The 13,809-nt window shown below is 48.2% G+C and overlaps 1 protein-coding gene across 2 annotated transcripts; it reads right to left on the minus strand.

Moving 5' to 3' along the window:
• Nucleotides 1-422: 422 nt before the first annotated feature.
• Nucleotides 423-12,087, minus strand: LOC113020136 (uncharacterized). Of its 2 annotated transcripts, none has more exons than XM_026163852.2 (5): nucleotides 10,654-12,087; nucleotides 7,647-7,943; nucleotides 7,092-7,451; nucleotides 6,365-6,582; nucleotides 423-6,275 (listed from the first exon to the last, which is right to left on the minus strand). In XM_026163852.2, exons 1-5 carry the CDS (start codon nucleotides 10,895-10,897, stop codon nucleotides 6,036-6,038), a joined length of 1,359 nt encoding a protein of 452 aa, XP_026019637.1. In that variant the 5' UTR covers nucleotides 10,898-12,087; the 3' UTR covers nucleotides 423-6,035. The 2 variants fall into 2 exon arrangements, with proteins under 2 accessions (XP_026019637.1, XP_026019636.1); XM_026163851.2 differs by having other exon boundaries at nucleotides 10,525-12,086.
• Nucleotides 12,088-13,809: the final 1,722 nt, after the last annotated feature.

Raw genomic sequence — 13,809 nt, forward strand, 5'->3', positions numbered from 1 at the left:
TTGTCTCTGAGGGTTTTTATTTTATTTTATCTGTTTAAACAGCATTTTGTTTAAATGTTGAAGCAACCAGGTCAAGTTGCTGAACATTTGTGAAATAACATTAACCTCCTAGGACCTGCGTCCACATATGTGGACATATGGGGTTATTTAGACCAAAATACTCAATTTTGCTCTACAAGGGCCTGATATCCACTTACGAGGACATTATGCTGCTACTGTTCTATCAAAATTTTAAACGAATACCCTCATATGTGGCTCTTATTTTTCTTAAAAACAAAAATAAGGAAAAAAAAAATCTGGTAATTCTTTGCTTTTACATTCATCAGCCCCCAATATGCCCAAATATCAAAGAGAAATCAAAAATGCTGCCGTGGAAGAGTTCGGGTCTTAGGAGGTTAAAGAACAGTCAGCGTTCCAGCCGGTAGTTATGAACATTTATTTGTTTCCTTTGAATGTTAACACTACAAAGTACCCATTCTGCTCGACTAAAACAGGCAATACATTTTTTTTTTTTTTTTTTTAAAACAGCCACCGTAGCCTTCATCATCATCATCATCATGGCAGACCGTTGTAAGTTGGTGTTTAATGACATTCAGCCCATGCAGCACTGATAAAACCAGGCACAAAGTAAACAACCAACACATCAGAGTCTGATAACTCACTCAGAACTGACACTGGTCACACAAGGTCAAAGGTCACATCAAGTCTGACCTTTAAAAAAACAAAAATAAATCCTGAAGCATTCAATCTACCATTTGGCTGATGTCCATTAAAAAAAAAAACCAATAAAATAAAAAAAACAGGGAACATTTTATAAAAAGTATTGCATCACATCCAAAAAATGAGATGAACTGTTCTTTGACATACAGCGTTCATCAAGGTTAAACAGGAAGTAGAAATCCATATTTAAAGTTTAAAACAAACCCACCCCCGAATGAAGTTCCCCCATGTCTTCACAAAGAGCCTGACTTACAGGAAAACCTCCAACTGGAAATATTAACATGAAAAAAACAAAAGAAAACAAACCCGTTCGCCCCTCATTCACACGTCTGTTCCCTGAGGAACTCCTCGCCAACTTTTAAGGATCTTTATTAGTTTTTTGCTCACACCCAAAGTTTTAACTACAAAGGACTGAAGTACGAGTACCACACAACCACTTTTCACTGCTAACAAAAAAGAAAAGAAAAAAAAAGAGCTCTGCAATGAGATTGCATGAATGTTTCAGTACTAGAAATGATACGACGATGCGTTACAGCCACGGACCTCTTCTGGAAGAGAAATGCATCTGGTCAGCTGCAAACATAACAAATGAATAAAGACCACCAGCAGGGAAATGTTACTCATTAATTATAACTTAAGAGATCAGGGTTTCACTCAATTTTCACCATCTGGAAAGAGTTTGCATTTTGCGTTGAGATTAGATCAGATTTAATGGAGCTCCAACATGGGCCTCAAACAGCACATAAACAAATGATGACAGTATTATCACGCATTTATGTTGATATCCAGGTTTTTAAACACAAAGTGTTACGCCACTCCTCTTCAAAGTTATTTCTAATATCATGTTTGTTTCTAGGCAGATGCATTCCTCTGTGTAAACAAGGACAGGAGGAGTTGTCATTGGTTAAACAGGTCACATGATATCTCCAACGATCAGTGGTCCGACTCTTCAGGGCAGCATTAAGGTCAAACAGACGAAGCTTGCTCCTACACACTGTACATAAAAGATGGACATAAGGCTGTTCTCTAGTGTCCAGCAGGAGGCGGCTCCTCTGGTCCGAATGGGAAAATGAGCATCCTGCTCAGCTGATCTGAGCTCAGCAAACCCTGTTCTGATGTGTTTATGGTTCAGGTCTGACTGAAGAAAACAGGAAGTTTATTTTGGAGATTTTGGTCCCATCAGTCACGGAGGGACAGGAAGTACGGAAGTCGGTGCAGAAATCCATCGTCTTGCATCACGTCTGCTTTCTGAAAGCTGAGACGGTAAAATCCGTCAGCTCAACTCTTCATAAATGCGCTGACCACTGTTTATGCACATCTTTTACATACAGTCTATTTATGGCCTGTGATGGCAGCTGTGTGACATATAGAAAAAAAGGCCTGACGTCATCATAAACCTGTGATCAGTGTGTGAATGTGTGTGTGAATGGGTGGATGACAGGTTGTGTAAAGCGCTTTGGGGTCCTTAGGGACTAGAAAAGCGCTATACAAATACAGGCCATTTACCATTTACCATCTCTCATTCAGGTCATCTCCTCTGGCACCTCCGCCCAGTTTTCCCAGAGTTCTGTCCCATTATGCCGAGTGAAGCTGCTTCAGGCTTCAACTCTCAGGAAGTAAAATCTGACGAATGGAGCGATCCGGCCCGACCGATGGGAAGAATACAGTCTGGACTTTAGGTTCTGGGTTCGGTTAATTCTGTCAGCACAAGCAGCCACACGAGGTTTTCAAAAGTCCAACAAGTTCTCAGTTTTTACTGAAATGTAGAAATTTGAACAAAGCAGTTTTGTAGCTTTGTTCATATATGCACAGTTTAGAGGTCCAGAACCCTAAAATCATATTAAATAAAATAATAACAGTGCAAATTTAGCGCTTCACACATCTGAAGTAAAAGGAGAGCTCTGGGCTTCTGTCAGGAAGGCCACGGAGACCCGAGGATTCACGGAGCAGCTGAAAAAAGCTTTTACGTCCTGATTTATCCGCCGCCCGGTGTTTGGCATTCCTCATCTGTCTACAGCTTTAACCACCCCTGATACATGAAAACTAAAGTAGAGACCAAAGAAACGCCGCACAGCCACGTCAGGAGTGCCAATGTTGGAGTCTGTCCACCAGAGGGCGCTCTGCCACGTTCCTATTGGCCAACACAGTTGATGGAAAGGCTGCTGCAGAGAAGGATGCTGGGATAGGGCAAACTGGTTAATCCGTCAGCTGAAGAACAGGAGAGAGCGAGGGACGGCTGCAGGAGGCGCACAAGGAGGAAGCCTTAAAGAGAGATCGGCCAAATTGAGCTCAGGATTAGGATTTTCTGAACTTTAACGGAACGTCCGATCCTTCTGCCGCCGGTGCGTAAAAACCACAAAAGCGAGCTTTTCTTTTCACCTGATTTTGTACACACGGAGCAGCCACAGTCCTGACAGAAAATTAAACTTCTGTTTGACAATAAAAAGAATTTCATTTTTACTGTGTTTACATACACGTTTAAATTCTTCACTAATGTAAACAGTTATTTACTCAACTTGATATCAAAAAACCAAAAAAACCAAACATTTTTTGTCAGATTTTGGATTCCGTATGAATCAAACCTTCAAAGAATAAAGTCCTAAAAAACAAAGAAACATCTCATGTCGAGTGGTTTTTATGTCAGACCAGGCCTGGGGAAAAAACTAAAATCTGCTCGTTGATCAGGTGAGATTTCGCCGCTGCGCTTCAGCTGAGGTAATGAGGTCTCATGGAAACAGGAAGTCAAAGAAACACTTGAAAAATGAGGTACGAAAACGAGACGAAGCGGTCGGTGAAGCAGAGACAGGACAGTAAAAAAAAAAAAAAAAAAAAGTCTGATTTTCGCCTGAGGTGACCAGAGTTCTGGATCCTCCAACGGTCAGACGGCCCCAGCTCGCAGACGGTTTCATTTTGTGCATTTCTGGTCCTTGTTCAAATTGAACCACGGAGCTCTGCAGAGCTCGCCGTCGTATTGCTTCAGAGTTGAAAAAAAAGGTTCACACATTTACACAGCGTGAAACAACGGATTCTGTGATTGTTCGTGCTGACGTTTCTCAGAGATAAAAACTAACTCTCAGGATGAATAACTTCCTGTCACCTGATCCTTCCTCCCTCCATCCTCTTCCTCCAGCAAAACATGAAAACGACACGCAGAATAAATCTTTAGATTTTCTTATTCAGAGTTTGACTTGGCGAACACTAAAAGACTTAAAACAGATGTTTACGTTGCATTTAACTATTTGGCAGAGTGAAAAATTTGAAATTCATAATGAAAAATGTAAGAATGCAAATGTTAAAGCAAAAAAATTTAATTCAGGGGGAAAAAAAATTGCCACTCAAAGTGAAACCCAATGTTATGTTTTTTGGTAGGAATGGGCTTCCGTAGAGGACACAGCAGACTTACCAAAGGTCAATTCTTAGAATCAGTTCCAGCTGATGACCTACGGAAGCCCAGTTGTGCAAGAAAAGTGAAGATTTTGCCTTTATAAAATCAAAATGTTTCACAGCCTACAAAATCCTGAATTAATGAAGAATAAGGGGGGGCGATCGTGGCTCAAGAGTTGGGAGTTCGCCTTGTAATCGGAAGGTTGCCGGTTCGAGCCCCGGCTTGGACAGTCTCGATCGTTGTGTCCTTGGGCAAGACGCTTCACCCGTTGCCTACTGGTGGTGGTCAGAGGGCCCGGTGGCGCCAGTGTCCGGCAGCCTCGCCTCTGTCAGTGCGCCCCAGGGTGGCTGTGGCTACAATGTAGCTGCCATCACCAGTGTGTGAATGTGTGGATGACAGGATATATAAAGCGCTTTGGGGTCCTTAGGGACTAGTAAAAGCGCTATATAAATACAGGCCATTTACCATAAGTCAAAGTTTCAATCTCATAATCCAGCCTTCATGATAAAAACTGACTGCAGTTCCTCTGACGCCCAGCAGAGGCAGCAGTGAGTCAGCCCCCCTAGACTCCCATGTTAAAATAAACACGTTGGTCTCTGTGGATCATTTCCTCCTTTGTAGAACCTGTACGGGGCAGAATGTTTTCACAACTCACCTGTTTAAAGGTTGCATTATTAGGGGCGTGGCCTCAGATAGGTGGTTGGTGACACAGGCGGCTGTAGCTGCTAGCTTCACCTCACCCCATAATATGACTGCTGTGAGCTCAGCTGGTTTAACCAGTCTGAGCTGTGGGTAAAATGCTAATGCTGAGGCGACTCGTAGCTTCATGGAGTTCAATTATGTCTGAACAACAAAATATGAGAAAACAAAGAAATTCTGCAAGTGTGACATATTTTGTGTTGGTGAGATGGAAGGAGGAAGGAGCTCACCGCTGAGCTTCGCATTGGAACTGAAGACCCCTCCGATGGACAGGAAGTTGTTCCTTCCCTGTGTGTTTTCGTCCTCGGAGTTGATCGAGGAACGCTGATAAAACCACAGACATGGACTCGACGATAATCCAAAGAGAAACCTAAAAAAGGGCACTTCAAAACCAAACGAGTAGAAAACGTGTGCACGCCGCACAGACACAAACCAGCAGGCAGCGAGCAAAGAAGCCAAAACAAGCCTACAATTTACAGGAGGAGGATGTGTGCGTGTTTTCCCTCAGTTACCCCTGACCTTTGACCTCCTCCGCCTCAAAAGTTTCTGCACTGGTTCAGATTCACGCTGTCGAGTCACCTCCAAAAAACGTTTCCAGGTTCTCAAATGTGCGAATTGGCCTCCGTATAAACCCAAAGACATGCAGACTTTACACCGATCTTCCTCCTGAATTTGAGGCTTTAATTTTGAAATTGTTCTAATAAACTTCAAATAAATGTCAGATTTTTCCTCGCTCGTCTTCCTGTCAAACTGAAATCAAACAGTTTCAGCAGTTTGTTCCAGACCAAACGTTAGTAAACGTGACAATTTTAGATTTCTTTCTGTTTTGAGCTCAAATTTCAGAAAAATTACTGAATTAAAAAAATAATCTGAAAATAATCGAAACGAACTTCAGACGCAGCCCGCGACTGTGTTCTGTTTTGTCTAAAGTTTTTCTGGTTGAGAAATAAAAAAGTTAGAGACCTGAAAACTTTCAGGAATTTTAAATATTTGAAGAAACAAACATCAAAGTTAGAAAAAAAAAAACTTTGGCAGAACGTTTTCGCTCTAACGTTTCCTGTCGCTGAGCCGGATCGTTCAGAACCCGGGATCCTGCTCCGGGGGTACCAATGAGAGCAGGCCGCTCTGATTAGAGGTCAGTTTTGCAGTTACTTCCTGTGGCCTTCCAAACTGTCTGTGTAACAGAATAAAACGTCCCGCTGCTCTCGCCTGCGTACCGTCTGGTCCCAGATCAGGATTGGTCGCTGTGATGCTGAGTCCGGATGTGGCTGTGGAGACGTGTTGCCGAGGAGAACCTTTTGCCGCAGTCGGAGCAGCGGAGTGGCGAGGCAGCTCCGGCGGGCGGCGATGAAGGCGATGATGTGGCGGCGTTTCCAGCGCTGTGAGTCTGGCGGTGAGCCTTCAGGAGGGCTATCCGACTGAACCTGCGGCCGCACTCCTCGCACTCAGACCAAACCCGCCGCCGCTTCCGCTGAAAGACAGGAAGAGATGTCAGCTCGCCATCTAAACAAATTAAAAATCAACCTTTGTCTGCTTCCTGCCCTCTTGTGCGCTCCTCACCTTCATCCCTTTATCCTCCTCGTCTTCCTCCTCTCCCTCCTCCTCCTCCTCCTCTCTGCCAGTCTGAGCAGGCGGCTCGACGGCGTCTTGCGGCCTGATGGAGCCGTCAAACGCCAGACAGCCGAGCGTCTCCTTGGCGGTGGCTTCCTCATCGTCATCAAGCAGCTGGGAGGGGAGCGTGAGGAGGCGATGAAGCATGGAGGCTGAGGACCGTTGACCTGAAGGAGGGAGCGAGGTCAAAGGTCACGGTTTCAGATTCCTCTCAGTGTCAATAAAAACATCATCAGATATTTTTACAAACACTAAGTTTTCTGACTTTTTATTCATGAAACTAAAAATCATGCATCCTGTTTCGCCCACTTCTCCTTATCAGGGTCATGGGGGGGTGGAGCCTATCACGGCTGTGACAGGGTGAGAGGCAGGGCACACCTGGACAGGTCGCACCCAAAACTAAAACGCAGCCATGCAATACTCATACATATATGTATGAAAACATATACATACTGGAAAAATACATATTAGTACATATAACTGATCATTAATGTTGCTCTTTTTATAGGATCCAGTTGTTTCCATTCACGCTGCTTTAGGAAGCGTAAACTTCACTGTCACGCTCTCAGATGTTAAAATGTTACTACTGAGTATTTCCTTCTTATTTAATCACACATAAACCTGTTAATGTTACATTGTTTCCTGAAGCACTGAGGATAAACTGCAGGTGCCTCACATGTGGGGCTGAGGGGGGGTCCGGGTGGAGGTCCGGGTGGAGGTCTGACAGCGGCGGCAGCGCTTATCAGACTGCCCGCAGCTTCATCTTCATCGGGAGAAAACACCTCCATGTCCTCCAAAGGAGTCCAGCGGGGGTCCTGCTGTGGGGAGGAGGGGGAGGGCTCCAGGGTCACTGCCGGGGTGGGGGCGGGGACAATATGAGTCACACTCTCTCCTAACCCCCGCCCACTTCCTCCTCCTCCACCCCCGCCAACCTCTTTGACGTTCCAGACGTCGCTGCACCACTTCTGACCGAAGACTTTGTCCAGGATGGGAACCCAGTCCTGAGAGACAGACAGGACGGGGGGACGCTCCGGGACTGGGGGGGGTAAAGAGGGGGAGGAGGAAGGTTAGCTTCAGCTAAAATAACAGTCACTCCACACACCTGATCTGACTCACCTGTGGAAACACAAAACAGGACACCAGCCACACCCAGTCAGGCTCACTGACAGCCAATCACAACCAACCAGCCGGTCAGAGTACGACACTCCGTTCCTTCCAGCTGATCACTCACCGTGTGTCTGCGGCGTCTCTTTGGACGCAGTGACCACAGCGACCTCCTCACGGGCGTCTTCTGAGCCGCTCGGGGACACAGAGTCGTTCTCTGAGCCCCTCCTCCCCCTACCGCCGCCTTTCCCTTTGTCCCCGCCTCCTCGTTCAGCGCCCTTTCCCAGCCTCTTCTCCAGCAGCTGCTGCTCTCGCTCCATCTTGGTGATCTCCAGAAGCAGGTCGTCGAATGACGCCTCCACGATCTTCGTCAGCTCACGCACGGCGAAGTCCAGGACGTGCTCCATGACGGACTTCAGCTGGTCTGTGGAACAGAGATGGGGGCGGGGCTAATTATTGGAGAGACTGGCTGTGAAATCACAGTTCATGATGAAACAGGTTGCAGGGCCAGCTGAACAGCGCCCAGCAGGGCAGAGCTTCACACAACTAAAACAACTATTTTCTGAAACTTTGATTGATCGATTGATTGGTTGGCTGATGGTTCTGTCACAGTGACACCGACTTTCATTAAAGCTGCTAGCAGCCGAGCAGCCGTCGCGGATCAGAGGATTTTCAGCACGCTACGATTTGGGGATACTTCAGTGACACTCTGTGAAACTCAGGCTTTCACCGGGTTCACCAGCTGTCAAGCATCGTCTGACCGTCAAAGCTTTTCCCTTCAGCATCGTCATCCTTTCTATCCACACACAGCAGTTTGACCTTTGACCTGTGGGGTGTGTATGAGGACGTTAGGAAGTGAACTGATGCTTTCTGACGCCGCCATCGCTGATATCCTGAACTCTGGTGATGCATGACGGTGACCTAGTAATCTCGGCGTGGGTGGGGCTCAGCAGCGTGTTTGTGTGCTGCAGTCGACAGATGTGTGCATGCATGCGAGAGAGCGTCTTTTATCTCCTGCTCACATGTCCCTGCATGTGGACGCTGCTGCAGTGCAGTGAGAGACAGAGTGTGTGTGTGGCGTGAAGACCTCAGCACAGCGGGCGCTCATCGTGGGGTTACTCCGATTCAAATCATTTCCTGTTTTTTCCTTGAGTCTTTGTGGGAATTTCAGGATAAAGTGGAGTCCCTCACACTCCTGACGTCTTTCCCGCTCGTGTGATAAATTAAATGTTTCTCATCCTTAAACACAGCAGCTGCTGAACAGCGGGCGGACGTTTGCTCGTCAGACATTTTTCCAACCTGCTGTGCAGTGAGATCATTATGTAAACATCTGGAAAAAATCATGTTATTGAATCAAAGTGCTCACAGTTTAAAACCTGCAAAGACGGCATGAGCAGAGCTCAGAGCTCTTTGGGTCTGTCTGAGCGAGCGTTCAGGAGGATCCTGCCGCAGGGACCTGACTGTAATGGCGAGTAAGGCGAACATACCGTGCGGGGGTGGGTTCAGTTTCTGCATCCACGAGTCCACTCGGGTCCGACTTCAGCGTCATGGTGAATCATCCACAGAGAAACACTGACCGAGGAGGATTTCAGAGCAGCGTGACAGTTACGAGTTTAACCTCAGAGTGAACCAACGCAGCTGGACTCTGTCAGAGCGCCAACAGACAATGTGCCGACACATTCAGCCTGAAACGAGCACGTAGGCGTGAGACGCCAGTCTGTAATGACCTCCTTCTGACTCCAGCCGAGCCGCTTCCTGCAGGGTGATCATGACCCGACAGGACGGGCACCTGTGCGGTCATCACCTGTGTGGAAGAGTACTGAAATCGTGCCACCGGCCGAATCAGCTTCGTGCTGTGAAGTCTTTTCTTTCCACATGATTCTCCGGCAGGCTCCTCCCACCTCCACAAATGAGGAACGCCACACTTGCGGACACCCGTGGCCCGGAGCGGTCGTGCTCTGGCTGATGAATCTGACCCGACATCCATGAAACGTCACTGAGGCATCACTCAAGTCACTGCGTCAGGTTGATAGTCAGCATGTCCTCCTCCCTTTCTCCTGCGGTCTTCTGCATGCCCCCCTCCTCCTCACCAGCACAACTCCTTTCCTGCGGGAGGGCGTGGCTTGTTTTACAATCCTCGGCTGCACACCTCGCTTTTTATTTTCAGGCCTGCCACGTTCACACTCGAGTTCCTCGACTTCTCCTCGTGAAGCTGCAGCGTTACCGTCTCTGACGTGACGCTCAGACGGACGATTACACGCGAAGTCCACATTTCTCTGCAGGGTCACTGCGTCCAGCTTCACCTGTGTCACAGACACATTAGAACCAATGGAAATGCTCCCCCAGCACACGAGAGTTCTCGTCCAATCACCTGCAGGCGTCACCTTTTTTCATCGAAAAGATGACATCACACCTGCACGTGCTAACACGTAGCATCGCCTCCAAACGCCACAGCCAGCTGCTCTCAGACTGGTCGCAGTGTTTCCATGGAAACCAGTTCGAGCCCGTGAAATACATGTCAAATCCAGCGAGCTTCCGAATGTCACGAAAAAACCACTAAAACACGTGGAATCGTTCACAAATCATCAAGTAACTCGTGTCCACCGAACACTGCAGGCTCCTGGATCAGGGCTCAGCGGGCGCTCAGGCGTCCCACCACACGGTGCTTTACGGTTTCTTGTTAAAGGCTGACGTCCGGGCGAGGTCACCGTAAGTCGACCTGGAAGGACGCCGAGGTGGCGTCCGACACGTCGTTTGTCGTCCACCTGAGGCCGAACACTGTGTCGGACGGCGTTATTGTTTGGAAGCTGATTGTTCAGTTATGGATGACGTCATAATTACGTTGAATTTGTCAGAACTAAAGTGAAACAGTGTGGAGCACGAGGGCTGCCTCACAGCGCCTCCTGCTGGCCAGCAGGCATATTTGTTTGTTTGCTTTTGGAAAACGGGATTAATAGGAAGTGAAACGTGTGTGTGTGTGTGTGTGTTGTGTAACGGGTGCCTACCCACGACTCGTCCTCTCTGCTCCAGACGGCGTGTGTCGGTGGGCACGCCAGGCCCCGTGCCCTGTCCCCCGGGCTGCTGCTCGGGTTTCGCCCGCCCGCTATCCGCCCTCTCCCCGGCTTTGTTCTTACCAGCCACCGGGGAGCCTCCTCCTCCTCCGTCGTCTGAAGCGGAGGCTCGGCCCCGTTTCTCCCGCGCCTGGAGCTGGAGCCCGAGCCGGCGGTTTTCCTGCTCCTTCACGGCCGTCTCCAGCAGGAGGCCGTTCAGGCTGGAGCCCACCGTCTTGCTTATTTCCTGGACAGCGAGCTGAACGACCTGCTCGAGCACGGACTCCAGCTGGCCCTGGAAGAACGACATATACACGGCCCCGTTCATGTTTGCGCGCCCTGCGGTGAGAGGGCTCTCTCATTCTTCTGTGCCCGAGCCCCCAGCCCACCGCCTTCCCGAGTTCCCGACGGAAATCTGGGTTAAAATCGGCGGCGGGTCGCGGAGCTCCTCCAGCGGCTCTTCGGCGCTGCTGCTGCGGTTGCTGCTGCTCTGTGAGTCGCGCGTGTTCAGCCGCTCCGGAGGAGGCCGGAAAGACCCGAGTAGAGGCGCAGCAGCATTTTCCCGCCCACATGTCTTGGCCCACGCTCGCGCCCTTGCAGTCAGTCACGCCATTTTGGCTGTGAGAAAATAACATCAGTCATTCCCAAACATCAGACTGCAGCCTGCAGCTGACCCGGGACCAGCCTCAGCATCTGCTGCAGCTGCTCATAGACATGTTCCAGCACACAAAAGCACCATTATTAATTAATGTGAATCCTAAACTCTGTGACCTTATGCATTTAGTGGAGCCGCAGCACACACTGTATATAAAAGATGGCCACAGGCTACTGTTGCCGGTGAGCTCCGTCCTTTGAAGCCTCGCCTCCGTCACCGAGCTGGATCTTGGAGCCCGAAGTAGAGGTCTGCATTCCCGCGGCTGTCCCGCGGGAGCCGCGGGACCCGACCAGATTTCTTGCGGCGCGGGAATAAATTTCCAAATAAAATGCGGTAGCGGTCGGTAACTCTGGTGTAATTTGAACGGGAGCGGGCGGTCTGAAAATATAGCGTTCCCAACATTTTTTCGGAACAGCATATCTGTGATTTCCTCATTCTAATTGAGCACTGGTACAGCCAGTGCTCACGCCTGTTACACGCACTGAGCGCATGGATCAGTGCTTTTTGCAGTAGGCCACAATGCTGTATTCGTTTTTATTTATTTTATTTTTGCAACACGTTTTCCATGTTAAAAGATAAATGTTGCATGTTGACAGATAAATGCATCTTGTTTAAGAAAAATAAATACAATCATTGCACAACCTGCAGTTTTATCTGTTATCTCTATTTTTTGGTGGTACCCCATTTAAATGTGAGATTTTGGAAACCAGATCTAAATTTAGCGGGAACGGTCGGGTCGGGTAGAAAATTATTCTAAGCGGGCAGCGGGTGAACAAAGACTGAATATACAGCGGGAGCGGTCGGGTGCGGTACAAAACCTTGCGGGAGCGGGCGGGAGCGGGACTAAAAAAACATTCCCGCGCAGACCTCTAGCCCGAAGTGAGGGTGGAGTTATCAACTTATGCTAGCATGCTAGGTGTGCAAGCTGCTTGATCCACAGGGAGCATCACACAGACATATGCTAATTAATGCTAGCATCCCAACGTTATACAAAGGTGGATTCAGGCTTCTGTGGGGAATCTTTGCATCACTGTTGGTATTTCTGCTCATGCTTAGCATTCTGTGTTAGTGTGGTCTTCTCTCGCTGATTTAGAAGCGATATCAGATGATGGAAAATAAAATGATAGGACTTCCTCTGCTCCTGGGTCCTTGCTCTCTGGTTTCTCAGGTCAAACATATTTGTCCCTCATGGTTTTCCAGTTTGCACGTTCCCGACAGCTTCGTCAGTCTCTCTGTTCAAGTCACTTCAGGATTACTTATTAGCACCAAATCACAACAACAGTTGCCTGAAGTTGCTTTGGTATTAGTGACTCCTCACGTTGAAGCTGTAATTGTGGTTCTCTGTGCTGATTGTTATTCACAGATAAACTCAAACAGTGGGTGAAATGCTCCTTAGGAAGCGATGCTGCAGACCAACCGCAGTAGCTGCAGTCTGGGTCAACCCGATGTGTCATGAACTTTTTCTGCAGGGTGCAGATGGGCGACCTCCGTGGGGCGTTCCCGCCCGTTGCTGTTTGGCAGCTGGGATAGTGGGATAGGTCTCACCGTGTACTCATCCACAAATAATAACCATGAAGACTGAAACTGCTGAGCAGTGCTAGCTTTGAAACGCTGCCATCTCTGAGTGTTGCACACCAACAGGAATTTTCCCGCCACATGCTCAGTAATCCAGGTGAGACAGAACAGGAAGTTGCTGCTGAGCGTGTCCCTCAGTGTCAGCTGACACATTATAAACAGCACAGCTGCAGAACTGAAACCAGCAGCACTGACTAACAATGAGCCAGCAGCTCGTTTTCATGGTGTTAATGTGCAAACTGTCCCCTCACGCAGGCCACGATCCACGCTCTGTGAGACAGCACATAGCCTCACACCTGCAGTGTTACCATGGTGAAGTAGAGCACCTTTATACGACTGTTAAAGTTTATTCGTTAGACTCAAATCGACCTCTGAGAGGAAGCATCAAGACAAACACATACAGACACACACACTCTCTGATGGATGCATCGGGGAAACTCTGGGTTCTGTATCTTGCCTAAGGGTGCTTCGACATGCAGGTTGGAGGACGCAGGGAGTGAACCCCCAACCTCCTGAGCCCCACCCCAAACATCTTAAATTAGGAGTTAGTAAAATCAGAGGAGCTCGGTGCCTCTGCAGGTGTTCAGGCTGAGGTCGTGCCGGGTTCCTGCTGTGTTCAGGAGCCTGGTTTCTGTCGGTTTTCTGAGCCACATGCGTCGCAGGTTTGCATTGGAAATGAGTCAGCCTTTGTTTGTGCAGTAAAAACAAGTCTTATGTAGGCTCATGAGCTCTGTACACAGAGCTGCCCGTCCACCAGAGACACGCTCACTCCCATTGAAGAGCCATCTTTCTTTTCTGTCGACCAACGAAGCCACTTTCAAACACGTGTTTCACAGAGTTCATAAAGCTTTGACTCAGAGTCACCTGAAGCCTGATCCAAGTGTGCTGCTGAGGTATCTTTAATGTGCCGTCAGAGATGGAAGAATCTTTGTTGTGTATCGATGTGTTAGATAACCAGGACTTTGATCCGATGTCGATATCATTTTCACTGTTAAAGGCAGAAGCAGTGG

This window comes from Astatotilapia calliptera, chromosome 4, assembly GCF_964374335.1.
Source record: "Astatotilapia calliptera chromosome 4, fAstCal68.1, whole genome shotgun sequence".
Taxonomy (NCBI): Eukaryota; Metazoa; Chordata; class Actinopteri; order Cichliformes; family Cichlidae; genus Astatotilapia; species Astatotilapia calliptera.

Coding starts and splice junctions, on each gene's coding strand:
- LOC113020136 (XM_026163851.2), bottom strand. CDS start 10,897: ATGAACGGGGCCGTGTATATGTCGTTCTTCCAGGGCCAGCTGGAGTCC. Junction 7,944..10,524: donor GCAGAGAGGACGAGTCGTGG/GTAGGCACCCGT, acceptor TCTGTTCCACAG/ACCAGCTGAAGTCCGTCATG. Junction 6,276..6,364: donor AGGAGGATAAAGGGATGAAG/GTGAGGAGCGCA, acceptor CCTGTCTTTCAG/CGGAAGCGGCGGCGGGTTTG.